Raw genomic sequence first — 21,598 nt, forward strand, 5'->3', positions numbered from 1 at the left:
GCATTTGAGAGTCAAGAGGTTTTTGCTGTGTTTCTACACTGAGTAGGGCAGAGGACAACAGGGAGGACAGGTGTGTGTTTCCATGTGGACTGTTCCCCAGCTCATGGTCCCCTCTGAGCGAGAGTGCGTCTGCCTGACGTTATTCACCAAACGAAGGTCCAAATTTATACTAAACCCAAGTCCCTGGATGTGCCCTCCTGATTCCTGTGGGCCACGAGCCTTCGAGAGTGACTTTCCTCGCACCCAGTAGGTGCTCAAACTGGTGCTGATGCACGCATGCCAAGTGAGTACCTGATGGGGCGTTGCTCTGACCGTAGAACACTCTTCGCCCTCGGTGGCGGGAGATGCTTTCCAGGCCCCGCCTCTCGGAGGTTGGCCTGCGCAGGCAGCTGTGCGCCTGCAGAATTATTTAGAGGCCGCGGCAGCTTTCGGCACCTCTTCCCAGAACCAGGGTGGAAGGATAAGGCGACGGGAGTTTTTGTGAATGCTCACTGGGAGGTATTTTGTGTGTGGTGGTCCCCTGGGGAGTGCAGCCACGCCACATGCGAGTGAGGGGTTGGCCTCCTCCAGCTCCATCACCCTGTGAACAGGCGGGCGTGCAGCGGGTAGGCCCTGCAAACGTAGGCACCACAGTCCCTGTGGAAAGGGGGCTGGGACCCTGTCGCCTCCCGTTACGAATGAGAGGGTGTCGGGTGCGGTGAGCTAGGACTTGTCTGTAAGCATCGACGTAGGACACACACGAGAAGCTGACCTTTACTCTAAACCTTCATCCAGTCCCTCTTCTGTGATTTGAATGTTGTATAAAACCCTTTGAACAATGGTGTCCATCAGGAAACACTGTCCTCCAGTGGCCCTTCTTGTGTTTAAATTCTTCATAACTAGAGGGACTTTGTTAACTAGGGGCTGGCCGGTCAGATGACATGCAATCACAGCTTGTTTGAAATCCTTTTACTCCCTGTCTGTCGTTGAACAAGCACTTGCTTTTCAACAAACCAATTGTCCGGCTTCCTCCAAATAAAAAGGATGCAGTGGTATATGGCGGCCTCCTCATTCGGCCACGTGCATTCAAACTCTTCATCCTTTGGACGCTGGGCCTTGCTGTCCTTCTCTGTAAAGCCTGGGGTGATGCCTGCAGCCAGGACAGTGAGGTTTAATAGGACTGAGCCGCCTTCCCTGGGGGTGGCCTCCCATCCCTCATAAATGTTCCTTCCCTTTCCTTCGGATCCACGATTTACCCCGTCTGTGTTTATGTCCTGTCTCATCTGCCTTGGCACCCAGGCACTCGGCAGGCCCTAGTGTGGAGAGCACACTCGGGAGGTGCTGGATGCCTGGGGAGGTCCCGGGGAGCGTGGGCAGAGGACTCAGTGAGTCACCGAGACCAGAGCTGGCCGTGAATGCAGAGGGAGGTGTGGACGGGGACTCAGCCAACATTCTCCACTCGCGTGGGCCATGACAGCTCCTAGAAATCTAGGCGTTAAATCCAGTGCTGGATAGTACTCTCCAGTCAGCCAAGACCTGAAAGGAAGTCCTGCCCTTTTCTAACTTTTCCTTCTAGAAAGATCCAGCCACAGGAGGTGAAATTGTGTGATCAAGCCTGTTCACCACCTGGGATTTCTGAATCTCTGGGCCCCTTATCAGATAACAAAACTGGAGCTTCCGTTAACCCCAGCTCTTTTAAGTGTCCACCCCTGATGCATGGTTAGGTCTTCAGAAGAGGGAGCTACCCCAGAAGCCACCCCAGCATTCAGTGGCAGCTCCTTGTTATTAAAACAGCTCCCATTTCTCTTTCCCAGGAGTTTCATTCAATAGTGTTTACACTCAAATTTGGAGAGTCTTGCTACATCTGGCTGCGGATCCCTATCCAGATGTTTCCGATTTGGCTATGAAAGTGCTCAACAGCATCGCCTACAAGGTACGTGCGAAGGGCGTTCTCTGTGAAGCTCTCAGGACCCTGGTTTTCAGTTATGAATATTCAAGCAGAGAACTCCATGCATGTTCAGGTCTACCCATGGTTTAGGTTTAGAAACTTTGAACGAGCGTTTTGAATCCAGAGGTTCACAATACAGGCTAAATTCCATGTGCATGTAGCTTCCGTTGGGGCATGTGTCACTGCTTCTGCGCACCCACATCAGGGCAGCAGGAAATTAGGTCAGGACATCTGTGTCCTCTCTTTCATTCCCGGCACCAGTAACGTACGACTTCTCTTATTCATGACTATTTCTGGCTAAAGGTACCTCCTCAAAGAACCAGCTCTTGGTTTCATTAGTACAATTGACTTCTGAACAACACAGGGGTTAGAGACACCAACCCTGACCCCCCGCAGTCAAAAATCAGCCTTTCCCATCCATGTCTCCACATCCCTGAATTCTGTAGTACTGCAGTGTGTGTTTATTGAAAAACATGTGTACGAGTGGACCCGTGCAGTTCAAACCCACGTTGTCTAAGAGTCAGCTGTGTTTCTCTGTTGTTTTTCATTCTGTGTTTTATTGATACCTGCTTTTATATTTATTGCTTCATTTCTTCTGCTTACTCTCAGTTTAATGTGCTCTTCTGATTCTAATTTCTTAAGATGGAAGCTTAGGTCATTGATTTTAGTCCTTTCTTCTTTAGGGACTGTAAACTCTCCCAGTTCTTTTTGTGAGCTCTGGGAATTATTTGGCCTTTCAGTGGTTCTTTCCCCACCCTCATGGGTTTTCACGCCACCCCAAGCAGAAAGTACTCACAGATTTGAGGGGCCTCCCCTGCAGACCCTGGAAGCCCTCTCCTCTCTGCCCCGCAGATTCTAGCCACCTCGGCTTCCATGTCACTCCGACTGGTCCCCTCTGCTAGCTGCACTGCTGGGCTCTGTCTGGGTACCCTTCCCCCACCACAGCCAGGTCTGCAGGAAACAGACTGCAGGCCAGGAGCTGGGTGATGATTTCCCTTCTCTCAGCAGTACCCGGTGCCCAACGTCCGAAAACAGCTGTTTCTTTTTTTTTTTTTTTTTTCTGTTTTCCAGCTGTTTATGGAAGTTGGACAGTTTACATGCAGTTAATCTTTCATGAATGGAACAATAATGAATGCCACAAAGAAGTCATTCGTTATAGCATTTTTAAAGATTTTCGTAACTTTTTGATTAAATTTTAGGCTTGCAGACAAGTTACAGGAAGAGTACAGGGAAATACTGTCACGTGTCACAGTTTACCTGGCGTGTCTCTATCCTCATCTGACCCTAATCACTAACGAGGGGTCGTCCTCAGGCTGCCACTTGCCTGAAGGCACGTGGCTTACTCGTAGCTTCACTCCTGGTCTGTTATTTTTTCCAAACTGGTTATCAAGCCCTCCTATTTGCTGCTGCCTCACTGGGGTTGACCTCCCACGTAGCCCAACCTCCTGCAGCACCTGGCCTCCTGTTGGCACCATATTTGTGTGGTGTTCGATTCCCTCACCGACATTATTCTTCACTGGTGAAGTTCTGTCTTTTCCTGGCTGATTGAATCATCTCATTGTCTGTGGCTGCTTCTTCAGCTCCTGGTAGCATCACAAGTAGTGATAACACAGCCTCATCGTGTACCCAGTCTTAAACTGCTGTAGCAGTCAACTTCCTCCTCCTCCTTAAAGAAGCAATGAGGATAATTCAGGAGCACATTGGGTTTAACCCCAGCCTGTGGTCACACGTGTGACTCTCTCTGAAAGCAGAGACTCCTAGGTCCACAGTGTTCGCTGCACTTCCTGCCTGTGAGCACTGCCAGCCTCATGCTAAAGTGCTAGGCATTACTGTTGGCCGACTCGGGACTATCGGGTAGTTTATTCCACTCTGACCTCCCCTTGCCCCCAGTGAGCCCCTCGCCCACTTTCTTCATCATCCTACTGCGTGACCCGCCACAAAGGCACCTGAATGCTGTTCCATCCTCAGGGAGTGGGGAGTCTTCTCAATGTCTATAGAAAAGAGGCCAGTGAATTAGGTTAATTTTTTCATTCTGTAATACAAAACTAAGAAATAGTCTAATCATCTGCTTTTTCGACTAAGAATAGGATTGATTCAAAAATTAAACTTTTCTAAAATATATGTTTGTTACAACATATTAGGGCCTGTGACCAAGGGAGGGAGGAAGTACAGTCTTGGGGAAAGAAACAGAGGAAAAGGAAGGTGGTCCTGGAGAAAGGCACAGTGGACTCGAGCGGGTGTCATCCTCCTCGGCTGTGAAAATGGAGCCTCCCTGCTGTGCCCGGTCCTGGCCTCACTGATGCCGGTTCCCCTCCTGCAAGGCCGAGGATTCAGGGCACCCAGGCCCCCAGGAGTGCAGCTCTCCCAAGTGCCAGCTAATTCATCACAGTCACCACCGTTGCTTTAAGTGAATTCTACCTGGGGCTTAGAGTCCAAAAGGAAAGTTTATATTATTTATCTAGGAAGTGTGGTTTACAGAAAAATTACTTTTTAGATAAATAGAGTCATGTGCTTTCATAGGTGTCCATTCTCAGTGCTCCAGCAACCAGGGACTCTGCCTCATGCTTAGCCCAGAATTAACTGTAGACGATCCTTTGGGGAATCACCGCCTCCCACATGAATCCAGATCTTTGGTATGCAGTTAACAGGGACCTTTGTGAAATACTCCATCCCCCAAGAGGGAGCAGCCAAAAGCCTCCGTTGGTGTCCTAAACCCTGACTGACTGTGTCGAGATCCAGCTGGGAAACTCGCTGTCCTCATCACCTCTGTAGGGTGTTTTCTCTGCACTGGATCAGACTTTCCCACATCCCTGTGAGGCGACGTGTTCTAGTGGAAGATCTGCAGAGTAAGAAAGCGTTGGGAGCGGGAGACAGAGGTGGCGTCTTATTGTGGCCCCAGGCTCCAGTTACAGAGACCACCCCCATTAACAGCACAGGGGCGGGGAGCACAGGTGGGGCTGTGTGTGAGTGTCCCTGCAAATCGTTTCTGTGTTTGCATTGGGCTAAGAGGATACATCTGACCTAGAATCCGACTAACAAGGTGTTTGCCACTCTCTAAAAAGTTGGCTTGTAGCCCTAATCATGACCTCCCACTGCTGCCCTTCCTCTTCTGGACTCAACACTTGTTGGGAAGGGAACTTACCGCGGGCCTTCATCAAAGCGCGTCTGCTGGTCCAGGGACTCCAGTGCAGCGTCACGGAGGGAGAATGACAGGGTGTTGACGCCGTGAGAACAATGGGCAAGTGTGCTCGCAGTGGATGGGGCTCACGGTGGGGTCCTGGCGTCTCTCAGACCCACGCTCCATCCTCCTCCATATACAGCCCAAGCCTGACATCCAGCAAGCACGCCGGTGTTTCTCTGTTACCCTTTCCTGGCGGTGTGCTCTCTGCGTGAAACGGCGACTGGAACCAGCACAGAAAGGGGCCTTCCTGGAGGGCGTCTCCCGCAACCTGCTTGCCACCTGCTCCCGGAGCAGCCTCCATCCACACCAACCCCACAGACAGGCGGGTCTGCGTGGCCACCCCCCACTCATGCTCACCACTGCAGCACCGCTGCAGTGAATGTTTGTTGCACAAATAGGAAACGTTAGGCAAAGAAGCGTCATCTAAGCCTGAAACCCTAGGATCGATCACCAGTCATGGGGCCTCCCCAACCAGTGGCATGCCCACCTCTCAGGATTTCCAGAACGGATGCAAAACTAGAGCTGTGTGCAGCAGCCGTCAGTATGAACTGCATTAAAATATCACGGCTGTCTTCTTTGCCCTCGAGGCTGAGACAGAACAAGCCAGGGCTGTGCCACCTCCACACCCCGGGAAGAGCAGGGAAGCAGAGTTAGTCACCCCAGGCCCACGCGCTTCTTCTTGGAGCCGCCTTGGAGGGGAGCAGTCGGGGTGGGGGTCTCGGGGGAGATCAGCACCGTGGGCTCCAGCTCAGGCAGCGGCAGAGCCTCTGTGCTCAGGGAAGCTTTGAAAGGTCGTGGATTCAGCCGAAGTCTGCATTTCAACCCCAAAGTTTTCTGTTTCTCCTCATCACCTCCCACTGATTTTCTAGAAATTTTGAGGAGACACATACTCAGTTTATAGTTTCTTAGCTTAAATTTCTTTTCTCCTTTTAGACCTCTTCAGGGATCATTTGGCTCTCAGGCTTTGTTGGGGTTGTGTGTGTGTGGAGGCCAAATAATTTAAATACCAAAGCAAAATAAACACAATACAACTTTTATAATTCAAAAAATAAAAAACAGTTTTTATAGGCCGGTTATGATCTAGTTCTTGCTGTTTGCATTTCAAAGTGAAGGATTATCTGGGAAATATTGGTATTATGTTGGTGGTTTTGTATTCTGTAATTTTCTACCTGTCAGCTGAATATAGGTATGGCCTTCCTAACTGCTGAGAGAATAAGCCAGAATTTGAGGGTCTTCTGTAAGTAGCCAGTCCAGGGTTCCCCTGGAGCATCACCCATGAAGGTCGAGGCTCCGCCCATCTCTCTGGGTGACACCCAATCTTCGAGAACTGAGCCTGGCACCAGCCACACTCGGGCACGTGGTGGCCAACAGCTGCCATTCCTGTTCTCTTCCTGCCAGAGTGGCGCCCCCTCCACAGCATCAGCCCCTTTCTGGTCCTTTCACCCTGGATGTCCAGATCCGGCAGGCCCATCCAGCTGTCCAGCACTCAAAACAGAAGTCCAGGAAAGAACTTGGCGTCAGTGGGTCCACCAGCAGCTAAGCAGTGACACCCCTGTTTGCTTATTGTCTCCTCCACCATTTTAAAAAATCACAACAAAGCTGCTTCCCTCCTGACCGCCAGCCCAGGCTGGCACAGACCCTCTGCCGGGTAAAATGTCAGACGTGCACGTGATCATGGGAGGAAGTGCACAGACCTGGGTCTTGTCTCCATTCACAAAATGCTGCACCCAAGGTGCTGTTTCGAGCCTGTGCCAAAATATGACAACGAACAACCGAGGCTGAGCCTAGGCAGGCTCCTTCCCAAGTGCCAGCTCCGCCCAGGAAGCTGCTCCCTCCAGGGGAGCTCCTGCCATGAGAGGGAGCCTGGAGAGCTTTCTCCCCAACTTCCAGACCCCCCCACTCCTCATTAGTCCCGGTGCAGTTTTGTGACAGCGTTTCGGGGCGGGGGGCGTCCGTGGAGCCTCACTGGACCAGGTGAATACCTTCCAGAAAAGCAACAGAATATCATTTTATCTAGAGGGTGACATTTGCGGGGAAAATTTTAACTGGGACCTTCCATTCGTATGAGATTTCCTCAGCCAAAATCCCTTTTCTGTGATTTTGAAGCCACTCAAAAGCAGCCACCAACCTGTGCTTGTCTTGTAGCCTCAGGTTGTCACAGTGACCACCCACCTCACTTGTCCCTTTGTTCCTTCAGGCCACAGTGAACGCCCGGCCTCAGCGCATCCTCACCACCTCTTCCCTCACTCAGTCGGCACCCGCCAGCCCCACCAACAAGGGCATCCACATCCACCAGGCGGGGTGAGTGGTGGGCAGCTGCCCTCCGGGGTCTGGGGAGGTTCCCAGCACAGCCTCCCCCCGCCTCCCCCTCCCTCTCCAGCCTGCAGGCTCTCTCTCACACGCCGACATCTTCTCATCTGAGCCCCTCCTAGAATCCTTTCCTACCTTTATCTGCACAATTGTGACAGCAAAAGTTGACCTGAACCTGACTCCATTCAGAACTTTATCAGAGAGAGCCCGTGTCTCCCAATGAGTGACCAGCAGGGTGGAACCCTCCTCTTAATCAGTGTTCACAGAGCTGTGCACTGCATCTCAGGGGAGTAGACGTGCCCTGCACCCTCCTGGAGCCTACTCAAAGTCCTGACCGAGCTTGCCTCCGACTGCATTGGTTTTCAGGGGAAGATGGTTCTTAGAACCTGCGGGCAGAAGCTAGATGGGGTCATTAATTCAGCATCAGCTGCTCAGGTTTGGAAGTCACATTGACAAGCCATGCGATTGAGAATGGTCCGAGCTGGTGACCCTGGGCCCATTCGCAGGATCTGGGAGTGGGCAGTACCAGGGGAGGTTGCTTAGGGTTTGGTCTCAAAGGAGTGGGTTCTGGGTAAAACACAGTGTTTCTTTTTCCCCGACGGCAGAGGCTCCCCGCCAACATCCAGTGCAAGCAGCTCCAGCCTGACCAACGACGTGGCCAAGCAGCCCGTCAGCCGAGACCTGCCTGCAGGCCGGCCGGGCACCACAGGCCCCGTGGCGGTGCAGTACACACCCCACTCCCACCAGTTCCCCCGGACACGGAAGATGTTCGACAAGGGCCCAGACCAGGTACAGATGTGGTTTTAAACACTAACTCTAATGGGCTTGGGTGCTGGGACGTTCGCTTCTGAGAGGAGAGGCACCACCTCGGGCGACGGGGTGCACGTGGCCTCGGCCCGGGTGCGGAATGCGGGATGCCGTGAGCCACCAATGGCTCTGGGCTCCTCGCCCCCACGTCTGGGCAGATATCACAGGGTGTCCCTCTTCCTCCTGCAGCCCCTTGTTCTGGGTTCACTCTTGGCAGCTTCCATGTAACAAGCAGCACATGGGCTGATTGGCTTTTTCCCTTCTCAGTCAATAGCATTTGTCTCCACTGAACGTGGCAGCTGCTCCACAGAAGCGCTTGTTCTGACAGGTTGTTTGCTTTTTCCATCAGCATTCAATTATGCCCCGTAGGTGGGTGTGGTCTCAGCCGCTAAGTTAAACGAGGCCGTTCAGGAGAGGGAGGAATTGGCGTCCTTGTTTGTCAGGGTTGTGAGAACACATAACAGGGTGGACACAAAAGCTGGGGCCTCGCGTCTTGTCCAGACTGCTTGCCGCTGTCCCGGCCAAGCACAAACGGTATAGCGAGGGTGTTCTGGATGCGCCAAGGACGCGTCTCAGCTCACCAGTGACCGGCAATTTTAACAGGAAGGTCACGGCAGCCTGCACCCTGACTTTGGAGCCAGATGCAGGTGTTGGGGATGGACAGGTGTCCACACCTGCCACCGGCCCCGCCCACCTGGCTTTGGAGCTGCCTGCTCCCCTCGCCTTGATGGCTGAGGAACAAAAACGGCCACAGCGCCAGGTGCCGGGTTTAGCCTCCCGGGTGGACCCTACATGGGGCAGCCAGGCAGGAGCGGCTGGGCCATGATCCGTGGGTCCTGGCCCAGCAGAGCCGCGAGGTGGCGGCAGGTGGCTGCAGTTCCCCTGTCAGGCGGGAGGTAAGACCCTATCGCTGACCCCATCTGTGGGACTTTCCACCCAGCGTGTCTTCCTGGGTAGCGGGGGCTCCTCTCTGAGGCACTTCTCATGCCCGGCCACGTGCAGTGAGGCAAACCCCTGCTCTGCCATCCTGGCCCCCATTGGTTCTGCAGCGGGGAACAAACTGAACCATTGTCCCAGTGAGCAGAGCCACGTGTTTTAAGTTTTAATGCTTAGAAGTCCCAGTTGGCCCAAGCTCTACGGTGCTCTTATCCAGGAGCCACAGGGTAAGCCAAGGTCCTATGTGTATGACTGGCCTGGTGGGAGCGGCGGCCCTGGGACCAGGCAGCAAAGGCCTCGTGGAGCACTGACTCAGCACCGATGGCAAGTGTCAGGGACTCTGCAGCCCAGGCCACCTCAGCCGGCCCTGGGGGTTGCTCGGCCTCTGAGCGCAGACTCGGAGCCCTGTCCTGACAGTCGGGGTTCCTTGGGCACCAGGACGCAGAAGTGAGGGGACCACGGAGATATTGCCCTCAGAAGCCTGACCCCTGTGCCTTGGTCTCCAGGGATGGACTGTCTCGAGCTCACAAAGAAGTTCGGGGGTGACGTGACTAACTCTGTTTCTGTCTTCTCCTCCCCTCCTCCTTTCCAAATGCCCCGAAGACCACTGACGACCCGGATGATGCTGCCGGGCACAAAAGTTTCATCTCGGCCACAATGCAGACAGGGTTCTGCGACTGGAGTGCGCGGTACTTCGCCCAGCCTGTCATGAAGGTAGTGGTGTGTCGGCAGCTCTCAGGGTTTAAAGCCAGAATCCCCTGGCATGCACTGCCCCCATCTCCTCAGCAAACGCACACAGGACTCCAGAGCCCCGGCCTCAGGCCTGGGTGTCTGAACCCCTCTGCTCTGAGCTCAAAGTCTGATCCCCACTGGTTTGCTCGCTGTGACCCTCGGGGGCCACATTGCTGTGACTCCTAGCAGCCCAGGTGCAGTCGCGCAGGCCCTGCCCTGAGCCGTGGCCCGGGGCAGGTGCCGGCTGCACAGGGCCCTGCTATGCCCACTGGCCTCCTGTCCCACCGAGGGTGGCTGTTGAGGGGACGCCAGATTGCTGTCATGGTAGCTGGTATTAACAGGTAAAAAACGGTAAAAGAAACAGACCTCTCTTACCTGCCTTTTCCGAGCTTGCCAGTATAAAATGTGTCATTTTGTCTTGATTAGCAAGATCATCCAGGCGGTCCTCAGGTCTCGCTTGGGCCGCTTCTGGCTTTGGGGACTGTTGGACTAAGCTAGCTGACTGGGGTAATCTGGCTTATTCCGGGACACTGCCTTCCAGGTTTGATGACGTGATGTGTGTCCTTTTGCTACAGACTCAGGCCACACGTTCAGGGTGCCAGGGTGAGACAGGGCAGTGCTGTCACAGCTGAATCTTCGTGCCCATCTTTCTGCAGGGAGTGCTGCAGGGGTTCATTTTAGACTTTGCTGGTCTAAAGCACGTTCTTACAAAACCACCTTCCTCTTCCCTCATAGATAATGGAAAATTGAAAACTGCAGCTTATTCTTACTTGTATATCAAGCTACATATCCAAGTAATTTCCAGGAAGAGTATTTGGACTCTATTACAACTTTTCTCCAGCCTTCCTGTTTCCCTGTAGTGATACTGATTTTTGTCAGTTACAACACAGAATAACATTTGTCAGTGCCTGAGGCAGGTGATAAGAGTTCTAATTTATCAAGCCCCGTTGCTGAAAAGGAGAAGCACTGTCGTGAATTTTATCCCGTGCACTTGGACCTCTTTAAATTCAGAGGCATTGAGGGTAAGACCCAGCCCTGTGATTCACAAATTCATCATATGAGAACCTGCTCTACGTGGAAATGCCCGCCCTCAGGCTTCTGCAGGCCCTCTGGTCTTCCTTTGTTCCCAAGCCCAGCCTGCCCCAGTGACAGGCGAGGAGCGAGGGGGACACCCTCACCAGCCGTCAGCCGCCGGCTCCTCGGGAGGCTTCAGGAGGCTTCAGCACCGTAATTGGTTTCTGTTTGAGGAGAAGCCAGGAGGTGTTAGGAATCCCACGTCCCTCCAGCTCTGCTTAGAGGAAAGCGCAGCACAGTCTGGGTCTGGGCTTTTGTTTAGTCAGAAGCTTTTGTTCAGCCGGCAGAGCCATGGGGGGAGGGGAGGAGCACATGAGCGGATGATTAAGAAAGGCTGAGTGGGAAATCGTCTGGCTGGTCCCTCCGTCCATCCTTGTGCATCCCAGCCGGCCAACGCCGGCTGCTTCTCATGGCCTCTTCTGCTCTCTTGTCCTCTCCTCGTCTCTCTCCACACTCGCCTCCCACACTGTCCCACTGCTCTCCGCCCCTGCTTGTCCTAGTGCTTCATGGCGATTACCCCCAAGACGATGCATGCACTGGTTCCTGGGCTGCGGTTTAGTTCAGTTCAGTTCTGCAAGTCCTTCTCTGAGCTCAGCAGAGCCTGTAGGCCCGTGGGACCGCTCCCGGGAGCACCACGCTCTGCTGCTTAGGACTCAGCCCAGGGCAGTGATGCCCGGCTGTGCCGTGGAGGTCAGTCTGTCTGTGGCCCCAAGGCACGTGTGGCCGCACTCCCATGTGCAGCTGCCTCCCGTCCCCCTTCCTTCCTCCCGCCTGCCCCCACCATGGGGAGTACAGTCCAGAACTTCATGCCTGCCTGTCCCACTCCCTTCCTGCTTGTCTAGACCCTTCCTCTAATTTATTCCGCAGAAACGAGAGATTCATTCAGGTGCAGTCTCAGTCTTTTCATGTGGGGTTTTCTTATTATTGTTCTACGTTATTGGTTATTTGTTATTTATTTTCAAATAATCTCTGGATTGTCATGAAACAAAACCAACTGGTAAAAACCCACCATCTAAAAAAAAAAACCACCATCTATCCCAAGTACCTTTGTGGGGTTATGTCTACAGCACTAACTGTGCTCTGGAGGCTCTGGGTGACTTTTCTTCGGTTGTCTCCATGTCAGGATATCTTTGCTGTTTTACTGGGTGTAGTTTTGTGATTTTTAAAGAGAAAAAAAGACAGGAGTGTAGCAGTGAAATGCTGGAACACAGAGGCCTCGACACCTGTACACAGGGACGAGGTGAGGTTTGGGGTTGTTCATTAGTGATCAGAGATAACACAGAGCATTCTAGAAGAAGACACGAAAGTGCTCCATGACCATTTCATGTAATAACTGCCTAAAACGTGAGCTGAACTCCTCTCCGTGTAGACGTTACCTCATTTCTCAGCCACACTTACACACAGGCACGTGCACGTGACCACGTTCACCGTCCTTCATCCTGATGCTTTCTCCAGGATGAATATGGGCTCCTTCTGCCTGTGTGGTGTTACCTGGCTGAGTACAAGGCTGGTAAACTCAGCCAAGAGGAAGTAGGGTTTTTCCTAGTTTATTTGATTCCTTTTGTATTTGGGATTTTACAACTCTGAGTTTTCAAGCAGGGAACCAGAGTTAGCCAGATTGACTATGTGATTAAGGAGATACATCTTTTTTACATGACAAGTGATTGTTATGAATAAAGTAGACTTAAATCCTAACTTATTATTTGCTAAGTGTGGCCCTCTCCTAGGCACACCCATCCGTAGCCCACATGCACCCACGCCATGCACACACACCAGCCATGAAGCAAGAAGGGCCCTTATCCAGGAAAGGGGACTGTTCCAGCATCCATATACTTCACGTGCAGATAAACTCCATCTCTTGAAAGCTGATTAGGGAGGGCAGAAGTTCTCTGGCATAGGGTCGAAGCTCCTTCCTCAGTCTCCACCTATGCGGAATCTGATGCCAGCTTCACCCTCTGCTGCATTAGGTGGAGTGGGGCGGGCAGCAGCTCCCAGAGAAGATCCCACCCTCAGGCCCGGCCTGCCTCTCACAGCTGTCACAGGGTAGCCATGCCCTTGCTGCTGTCCTCTGTCACTTCTCATGAGCTCGTTCATCTTCTAACCAGATGCCTCAGTTCCCTTTGGCATCAAAGAATAAAAGCAAAAGTCTCTGAGCACAGCCCATCTTTTTCTGATTTTGCATTTAAGGGTAAGAAGGAGCAAATTTAGTGTCTGGCACAGCAGGGCCCTTTGTGTCCCCTCCTGCAGAAAACACCCACCCCTTATCCCTGAACCTCTCCTCAAAATCTGTCTGCTTTGAAAGCAGCCCCCCTGCTGCCCTGTCAGAGTGCGACGGTTTCTGGCTTCCATGGTTGGGCCGTCGGGGGGGCAGGGGTTTCCTAAGTCTCCACTCCGCACCCCCACGCCGGCCAGCCCTCCCCCCACCCGGTCCCAGGTCTCAGAGCCTCTAAGCCCAGCGGCCAGCAGTGAGTGGCACTCCCAGCATAGAGAGGGAAACTGCTTCAGGGATTCAGTGACCAACCTCTGACTGTAATGCTCTGCTCTGGACTGCGGTAGGGCACTGGGCACTGGGCTGACCAGAGAACCCAGGTTCTTTAGCACCAGTGGAGGAGGAATCGTCTTATCTGGAAATAACTGTTTTTTTATTGTTGAAGATCCCGGAAGAGCATGACCTGGAGAGTCAGATCCGCAAGGAGCGGGAGTGGCGGTTTCTGCGAAACACCCGCGTCAGGAAGCAGGCGCAGCAGCTCATCCAGAAGGGTAAGCACTGTCCCCAGGGGCCACCGCGGTCGTTGAGCAGGCGCCCACCCGCCCTTGTGCAGGGGAGGAGTGAGGCTGGCGGAGATGCTCGAGGGAGGGAGGAGTGCCAAGGTGGGGGCACCACCCACCTGCCTGACAAGGCCTGGTCCCGGGAGACTCTGTGCCTTTGCCCTCAGGGAGACTTGGAAGCTCTCTGGGATCATCGTCCAGGGAAGCTCTGGTCTTAACTGGCAGCTTCTGGACAATTGTGTCTTCTGCCCTTTGTCGTTTCCAGAGAGGAAGGAGCAAGCCCTCCTTAGGCCCTGGGGTCCACAGTGGGGTGGGCCTGTGTCCTCCCCATGGGGACAGAAGACAAACACCAGGCCCTGGTTGTGTTTACCTGGACCCCACCAGGCCCCCAAATAATTGCTCTCTATCACCCAAAACTGTGTATCAGTCACATTTCGACCAAACCTTTTACTAAATTTGCCAACAGATGCCCAAACCGCCCACTTTGCATGCCTCCCAGCCCCACCCCACCCCCACCCCCGGTGAAGTGGCAGTGAGCAGCGTGGACACGCGGGCTGCCACAGGGAGGGCTGCTGGGCCGCGGGTCCTCCTCATCTTGGCTGCAGCAGCCCCCCAGGCACTGAAGCAGGGTGGGAGGGGGCAGCTGAGGGCCTCCACCCTGTGATCAGGACAGGGACAGAGTACTGGGCCCCTCACCACCCCCCAGGGACGAGCCTCTCTCCTCTCCCTCTCCCAGCAGTACAGCCCCCGCTGACCCGGGAACCAACCCAGTCCCACAGCTGTGAGTGCACAGGGCGTGGGCTGGTCTTTTGGCTCTGCCTGAGCCCTCATCGCTGGGCCAGCTTTGGGCGGTGGACAAACGCTGTCGGGTACCGCACGGAGTGGATAAGCAGGCTCTTAACGCTTCTGTTGAATTATTGTCGTGACCTTGCCTCGCTGTCCTGTCAAATTCTCTTGATTATTACGGGTTACTTTTTAAAGTTGAGGGTGAGAACCCATGAGACCGTCCCTGCCTGCAGGCAGCCTGGAGTCAGGGTCTCGTCCCTGGCCCACCTGCCCAGGCCCGGCGCACTCCTTGGCCCACTGAGCACTTCCAGAAGCAGTGCTGTTTCGGAAGCACTTCTGCGTGCGTTCACAGTGCTCTCCGTGAGATGCTCGGGTCACGTTTCATTAATGTGCGGTCACTTCTGCTAAAACCAATCTTGGTTGTAACTCGCCTCTGTGAAAGCACTGTCGCAGCTGGATGTAAAGCCTCCGGGGATGTGGAATTCAGAGTCTGCAGCTTTCTCCAGGAGAGAGCGAGCCGCCCAGCTTGATAGAAGCTCTCCGAATTATGGGGTCAAGGGCCTATTTTCTTGGAAGTTGGTGGTTCTTTAGAACCCCAGGCCTATGGACGGGGACAGCAGAACAAATTGGTTTCCCTGTACCCATGGACGCAAGCTGGGAGCCAGTCTGCTGCACACAGTCGGACATCTGAAGGTGGTGAAGGCCACACTCTGGGCTGGTGTTGCTGGTCAGCATTGAGCAGGGAGTGAAATTAGAGCCAGCCACTCGAGAAACAACCAGGTTTTCCAGACAAAAAGGAAAAACAGTATCTCTGTAAATTAGGGTCAGGGGTTCTCTTTTCCAGTCTTTGTGGAAAAAAAGAGGTCTGCTTGTCAGACACACACCGAGGGGAACTGCTGAGCCGCTGGAAACCTTAGCAAGTGAGCTTGCCGACGGGAGCATCACTGCCGGTGGACGTGGGCAGGGAGGACAGGGCTGCTAGAGAGGCCACAGCCTCCTCCGCTACCTGCCGCGCTCAGAGCCTGGACTCCTCATGAAACTGTGGTTTTATCTGAGGCCAGTGGTGTGCTGGGAAGGCTGTGAACAGTAGAAGGATGGGAATCATGCCTGCGGGCCAAGCAAAGTCACCAGACAAGTCAGCGAGGCCCCGGGAGACGAGCTGGGAAAGTTAATGCTGCCTTTTCTATCCGTGACCCCTCCGGCCACCCCCAGTGACACCGTGACTTCACCATCATACATGGATCTCTGCATGTGTGCAGAACACCTGCAGTGACTCAGGACCTGGGTGTCCCCTCATCTTTCCTGGGTCAAATCACGCCCCTGTCCTGGGGAACCCATGGCTGAGGGGGAAGGCACCTCTGGGCAACAGTTAAACCCTCCGGGACCTGTTTGCCTGTTAGTTTAACCCCGTCTTGATTGTTGAGCGGTTTTCTGTGTTAGTTGTTTTAGCAAAGGGAGGCGGAAAAGGACTGAAATCGTGGGTGACAGCAGCTCTCCCGGCCGGCGCCAGGTTCACAAAGCATGAGCAGCGCCTCTGTGTCACCCAAGACTTGCGTCCAGCCACTGAGGAAGGGGTGACTCCGGGGTCTGAGTGTCACGAGGGCTGCTCACCCTCCACGACGTGCAGGGAAGAGGGGCCACCACGCCTGGCTCCTCTGCGTGAGCCTGTGTCATTCTCCAGAAATGTGTGTGAACCTGTCTGATGCTCTTAGCATTTTTATCCTCTTTTCGTTGTTCTTCTAACGCTCCTTCAGGGCCACAAGGGTTTTTTCCCAAGTGGCTGTACTGGGGCCTCGTGAACAAATCCCCGTTCACATCATCTGTGGGACTCGATCATCTGTCTTTCAGTCATTTCAAGGTTCCTACCTTTCCAGACTGGAGCCCCCTCCCCAGGGCTTTGGCTGGATTGCAGACAGCGATGGCCAGACCGAGGCTTCAGCCTTGGGTCTCAGTTACGAATCGCAGCTTACTGAGCTTTATTCCAAAATCTTTGGCGCTCTTTTCCTAAAACCTTAACCAGTGTGCACTGATCTGAGTATTGCTGACGGGTTGTCGCAATTATATATCGAATGCTAGCCGTGTCCAAGCAGAGGCAGGGCCCTGCTGTTGGGAGCCCACCCCTGCGCTGTAACCCCTGCTTTCCTCTGGGCCCCTCCAGGTCCCCAAACATTAGGGACTCGTGTTAGCCTTGGTAAAATACATCATTGACATTTACTGCAAATTGAGACCCATAGTCGTGTGTTGCCCTTGGCAGGTATCACAAGGCTGGATGACCAGATATTTCTGAACAGGAACCCTGGTGTCCCCTCCGTGGTCAAGTTCCACCCCTTTACGCCGTGTGTGGCCGTCGCTGACAAAGACAGCATCTGGTACGTGGGGCACTTGCGGGGCTGGCCTTTCAGCTGGAGAACAGGTAGCCCCGGGGGGTGTGGGCAGGATTCCCGCCTGCACCCTCCTGGTGTGGAAGCTCCTCAGCCCGGGCCTTTGGGCTGTTTCGGTGGGGGCAGAGGGGGGGTGGCTGGAAAACTTGCCGAGAGACTTCCCTCCTCCTGGTATTGCCCGCGCCCTCCCAGGGTTGCAATTGGCCACGTTACCACGGGTGTTCCAGAGGCCTGAGCACGGTTATGTGTGGGCCGGCACGGGAGCTTCTGGTACTAAGATGGGGCCATTCCTGTGCAGTGAGCAGAGACCGGTGCACAGGGGCTCATCAGGATCCCACAGTGACAGGACATGTGAGGGACCCGCTCATGTGCAAGGGCAGCAAGTGTGTGAAGGGAAAGTGTCAGTAACAAGACACCATGTTAATTCATAGTGATCATTGCCCTTATGTCACTGAGAAAGTGCCCACTTGATGGGAGAGAACCATGGAGGCGATTCTTTTTATAGCTGATAAAATGGATAGAATTCTTACCTGTTTCTTATTCCTCTCCTTTTTTATACATAACGTAAAATTTACTGTCTTCTCCGTTTTTAAGTGTGCAGTCCAGTGGCATTAAGCACATTCACCTTGTTGTGCAGCCATCACCACTGTCCATCTCCAGGATTTTTTCATCACCCTAAACTGAAACTCTGTCCCCATGAAACACTGACTCCCCCTCCCCGCTTCCCAGGCCCAGCACCCCACACTCTACTGTCTGTCTCTATGAATTTGTCTATTCCAGGAACCTCATATAAGTGGAATCATCTAGTATTTGTCCTTTTTTGACTGGATTATTTCACTTAACAAATCAGGTGTCAGAACTTCCTTCCCTTTTAAGACAGAATCATAGTCCATGTGTAGGGACCACATTTTGTTTCATCCTTCATCCATTGATGAGCACTTGGGTTGCTTTCACCCTTTGGCTGTTGTGAGTGACACTGATATAACCTGGGTGCACGGTATATACCCAGAGGTGGAATCCTGGCCAAACGGTAGTTCTGTGTTTAGTTATATTGAAGAACCACTCCTGTTTCGCATGGCAGCTACACCATTTTATGTTCCCACCAGCAGGGCACAGGGTTCCAGTTTCTCCACATCCCTGACAACATTTGTCCCTTTCTGTGTTTTTGCTGGTGGCTGACCTGGTGGGTGTAAGGTGGTATTTCCTTGTGGCTTTTGTTTGTATTTCCCTGATCACTAGCCTTATTCCTCTCTTATTCCCTGAAGTTTTTGGGACTGGGAGAAAGGGGAGAAGCTGGATTATTTCCACAACGGAAACCCTCGGTACACGAGGGTCACGGCCATGGAGTATCTGAATGGCCAGGACTGCTCACTCCTGCTCACAGCCACAGGTGAGTGGGGTTTGCGTGGTGGGGACCTAAACCCCAGTGCAGAGGTGGCGGGGGACAGATGCAAGACCCCAGCATGAATTGGCACAAAGCTTCCTGTGACCTCGATTGTTTCTTCTGGCAAAGGGGACTAACCACTCCCAAGTGGAGGCCTCCGTCATTAAAGGCACACCCATGGGGAGAGGTCCTGCTGGCAGCCCTCCCCAGGAAAATAAAGTCCAGCCCCCTGGCAGACATCAGGCTGAGGGGGGGAGGACGAAAACCCAGAGTGGTGCGGGCAGCCAGTAGGGTCAGTGCGGGGTTTGAGGACAGATCACACTGAGCCTCTCTGAGCGCCAAAGAGGAGGCAGAGAGGGTGATTCCCCGGGCGCAGACACAGCAGAGGAACCAAGGTCCCTTCAGGAGTCGGGTCCCAGTGGAGATGCAGCACGAGGCTTGAGTTCTCCAGCAGGGAGGCTTGGCTTCTCAGCAGAGATCAGGCAAGTGTTTCCCAGTGTGTCCCCAGGTGACCTCATCCTCCCTCTGCAGCTTGAGGCAAGGTCATCCTCGTGTGAAGGGCTAGTGAGGCCGGAGAGCAGGGTCCTGGGGGCAAGCAACACCAGGAGGAAGGACGGAAGGACAGACGGACAGGCAGCCAGGTGGTGGACCCACACACTCAGGCCCACCTGGCTGCCCATCTGCCGGAGAACACTGGGGCCTCTGCCCCGTTCCGAGCCTGGAGGGGCAGGAGGAGCAACCTGCCCGTTTCCTGGGTCGTGTGAGGGGAGGTGGGGAGAGAGAGGCCCTGAGCACCGTCCCCTTGAGACTGGCTCTTCTTGGCAGGTGATCCCCTCGGGGGGGATCGGGAATGCTGAGGCGGAGGCACAGCCCTGAAGCCCAAGGTCAGGCCAGAACAGGCCTCACTCTGCCTCTGATCGGCTCCTCACCAGACGAGAGAACCATCTGTCCCTCGGGCTGGGCGGCCTTTGTCCTCCTGTGCCTCCGGGGAGGGCCCTCCTCCCCTTCCCAGAGCAGCCAGGCCTGCATTTGAATATCCTCTCTTGTCTCCCCAAGATGACGGTGCCATCAGAGTCTGGAAGAACTTTGCTGATTTGGAAAAGAACCCAGAAATGGTGACGGCCTGGCAGGGGCTCTCCGACATGCTGCCCACCACCCGAGGTGGGTGCTCCCCGGGGTCCTGCAGGCGCTCAGTCCACTCAGACTCCCCAGGTGACGACCCAGCCAGCCTCCTCCTTGGGAGACTCTGCTCGCGGGTGGAAGTCCTGCCGAGCTCTGACCAGCCCACAGCCCCCGTCCTTGGCTGGAAGCTCGTGTTGCTTGTGAGAGCATGGCCACGGCAGGGCCTGGGGCTGCATTCTGTGCCCCTTGTGCCCGAGTGAATCCCCTCTCGGTGATGAGCACACAGCAGGCGCCCCGGTTGTGTCTGGTCCGACGGGGGAGGCCAGTGCGCTGCCTGCCTGCCTGCCCTGGGCTGACAGAGGCGCGGCTGCAGCACCCGCCGGCCGCCGCTGTGTGTGCTGCCTGTCGGTGTGCACGGCTGCCCCACGCCCAGGGTGAGAGACAGCAGCGCCGCCTGCCGGTCTCTGGGTCCGGTCCCACGGAGGTCTGCACCTCTCAGCCCTGCGCTCGCTGTGCACACAGCATTAATGCGGCCGTAGGTCTGGATTTCCAGAGACACTCTCAGCCGGAGCCACCCTCCAATGTGGTCGCAAAGCCGCTGCCAGATGGAGGCCGGAGCGGCTTGCTGTCGGCCCCTCTGCTGGCCTGGGGTCTCTGCGTGTCCTCGCGTGGCCAATCAGGTGCCTACGTGGCTGCTCCTCTCCCCTCCGTCAGAGCACCTGTCCTAGGGAGACGCCGACCCTCGGGGGCACGGCCGGCTCCACGGCAGACACTTCCTTATGTGTTAATTTTTTAAATAGCCATGTTTTTAAATTTTCTTCAGGAACAAAATGGTCATGCATACCCACCTCCACAAGACCCAACACAGCCGTTTTCTTGTTGCTCAGGCCCCTCTGGGCCCGGTCCTGGGCTAACACGGATGACAGCTGCCGTCACAGGTCCCTCTGTCTCTCTCTTGCTTTTTCCAACATTGGAGCAAAAGCCTGATCCCTGCCCTGCAGCGCCCCCGCCTCCCACCCTCTCAGCCCCCAGCCCCGCCTCAGGCCCCCCTCAGTGCTGCGGCTGCGGCGGAGCAGGTGGCTGACGGCCTCCCCGTGGCTCTCAGGGGCTCACGCTCACAGGTTTGTTTCGCTGCGGGACACGCTGGACGAGTTGAATCGTGGTTTTCAGTCCTTAGCTTTCTGCTGCCGTCCCAGCAGCTGACACGCCCCAGGCTCCAGCCGTTCCGCAGACGCCTGTGCGGGGAAGCAGGGTCAGCCTCCCGGCCGGGCCACAGGATGAGAAAGTGGGGAGCCCACTGGCAGCCCAGTGGATACACTGTTGTCTAGTTTATTCCTCTTGCAGCAGCCTGCCTACCTACCGCCCCTAAATACCTGCCGCCCCCAAGTGATGTGTCTGTGGTTTTTTACCCGCAATGCCACTTGCCTTTGCTCTAGTGAAGGTGAGAGCAAGGGTGGACAGCATGCAGTTCGGGGGCGGGGAGGGGGGAGAGTCTAGCTGGGAGGAAAGGAGGCTGAGGTGACAGCAGTACCGTCTCAGCGCTCCCCTGCACTTGTCTCCCCCAGACGTCACCTGTGTGTGGAGAACTGCTCCTGGCCCAGGTGTGCGCTGCAGCCCTAACTTGAGAGTGGTTCCACCTCTGTAGACATGTTTCCTACAGACTCCTTCCTGCTGGACCCTCTCCCTTTCCTGGGTTTCAGAAATCCCCCCAGGAGAGGCATTGTTGCTGAGGGGCCAGGAAGCTGGTGGGGGTCTTACCTCCAAGTCTTTATCAGCAGGTGGCGTGAGGGGGGCTTTGGGCAGGCACGCAGCACTCCTCGGCTGCTAAGCCAGAGTTCGTTTGGTCTGTCCCCTGCCTTTTGACCAGGCAGCAGTGGGCTTAGCAAAAAGGAAGACATTATTTCCTTGTTCTTTCAGGGGGATGGAAGGTGGAAGGGGTGGTGTGCCTGGGAGGCTGGCTGCTCTAAAGGATCAAGACAGGAAGGGCTTGTGTGCTGCAGGGCCCAGAAGGGGCACGCTGAGAACCGGGGAGCCTCTCCGGGCCCCGCATCCTTCAGTCTCCACAGCTTCCCTCTGCAGCACGGGGATCGCAGCCCCAGCAGGGCTGGAGAGACCCCCGATTGTAATTTCTATTTCAGGAGCTCAAGCTCAGTAACCGAGGGGCAGGTCTGGTGGAATTCTGGCCCCTG

At 54.7% G+C, this 21,598-nt stretch overlaps 1 protein-coding gene across 5 annotated transcripts in view; it reads left to right on the plus strand.

The window, feature by feature from the left end:
• Positions 1-21,598, plus strand: part of RPTOR (regulatory associated protein of MTOR complex 1) — a 344,195-nt gene that overhangs the window by 308,315 nt on the left and 14,282 nt on the right. For 3 of the 5 annotated variants that reach the window (XM_059906939.1, XM_059906941.1, XM_059906943.1), the window contains 8 exons: positions 1,794-1,912; positions 7,306-7,409; positions 8,024-8,207; positions 9,765-9,878; positions 13,622-13,727; positions 16,777-16,891; positions 18,169-18,293; positions 19,344-19,448. In XM_059906939.1, coding sequence (XP_059762922.1) covers positions 1,794-1,912; positions 7,306-7,409; positions 8,024-8,207; positions 9,765-9,878; positions 13,622-13,727; positions 16,777-16,891; positions 18,169-18,293; positions 19,344-19,448 — 972 coding nt within the window. The remainder of the gene's footprint in view (positions 1-1,793; positions 1,913-7,305; positions 7,410-8,023; positions 8,208-9,764; positions 9,879-13,621; positions 13,728-16,776; positions 16,892-18,168; positions 18,294-19,343; positions 19,449-21,598) is intronic. The other 2 variants (XM_059906940.1, XM_059906942.1) reach the window with 1 other exon arrangement.

Source organism: Balaenoptera ricei, chromosome 20 (assembly GCF_028023285.1).
Source record: "Balaenoptera ricei isolate mBalRic1 chromosome 20, mBalRic1.hap2, whole genome shotgun sequence".
NCBI lineage: Eukaryota > Metazoa > Chordata > Mammalia > Artiodactyla > Balaenopteridae > Balaenoptera > Balaenoptera ricei.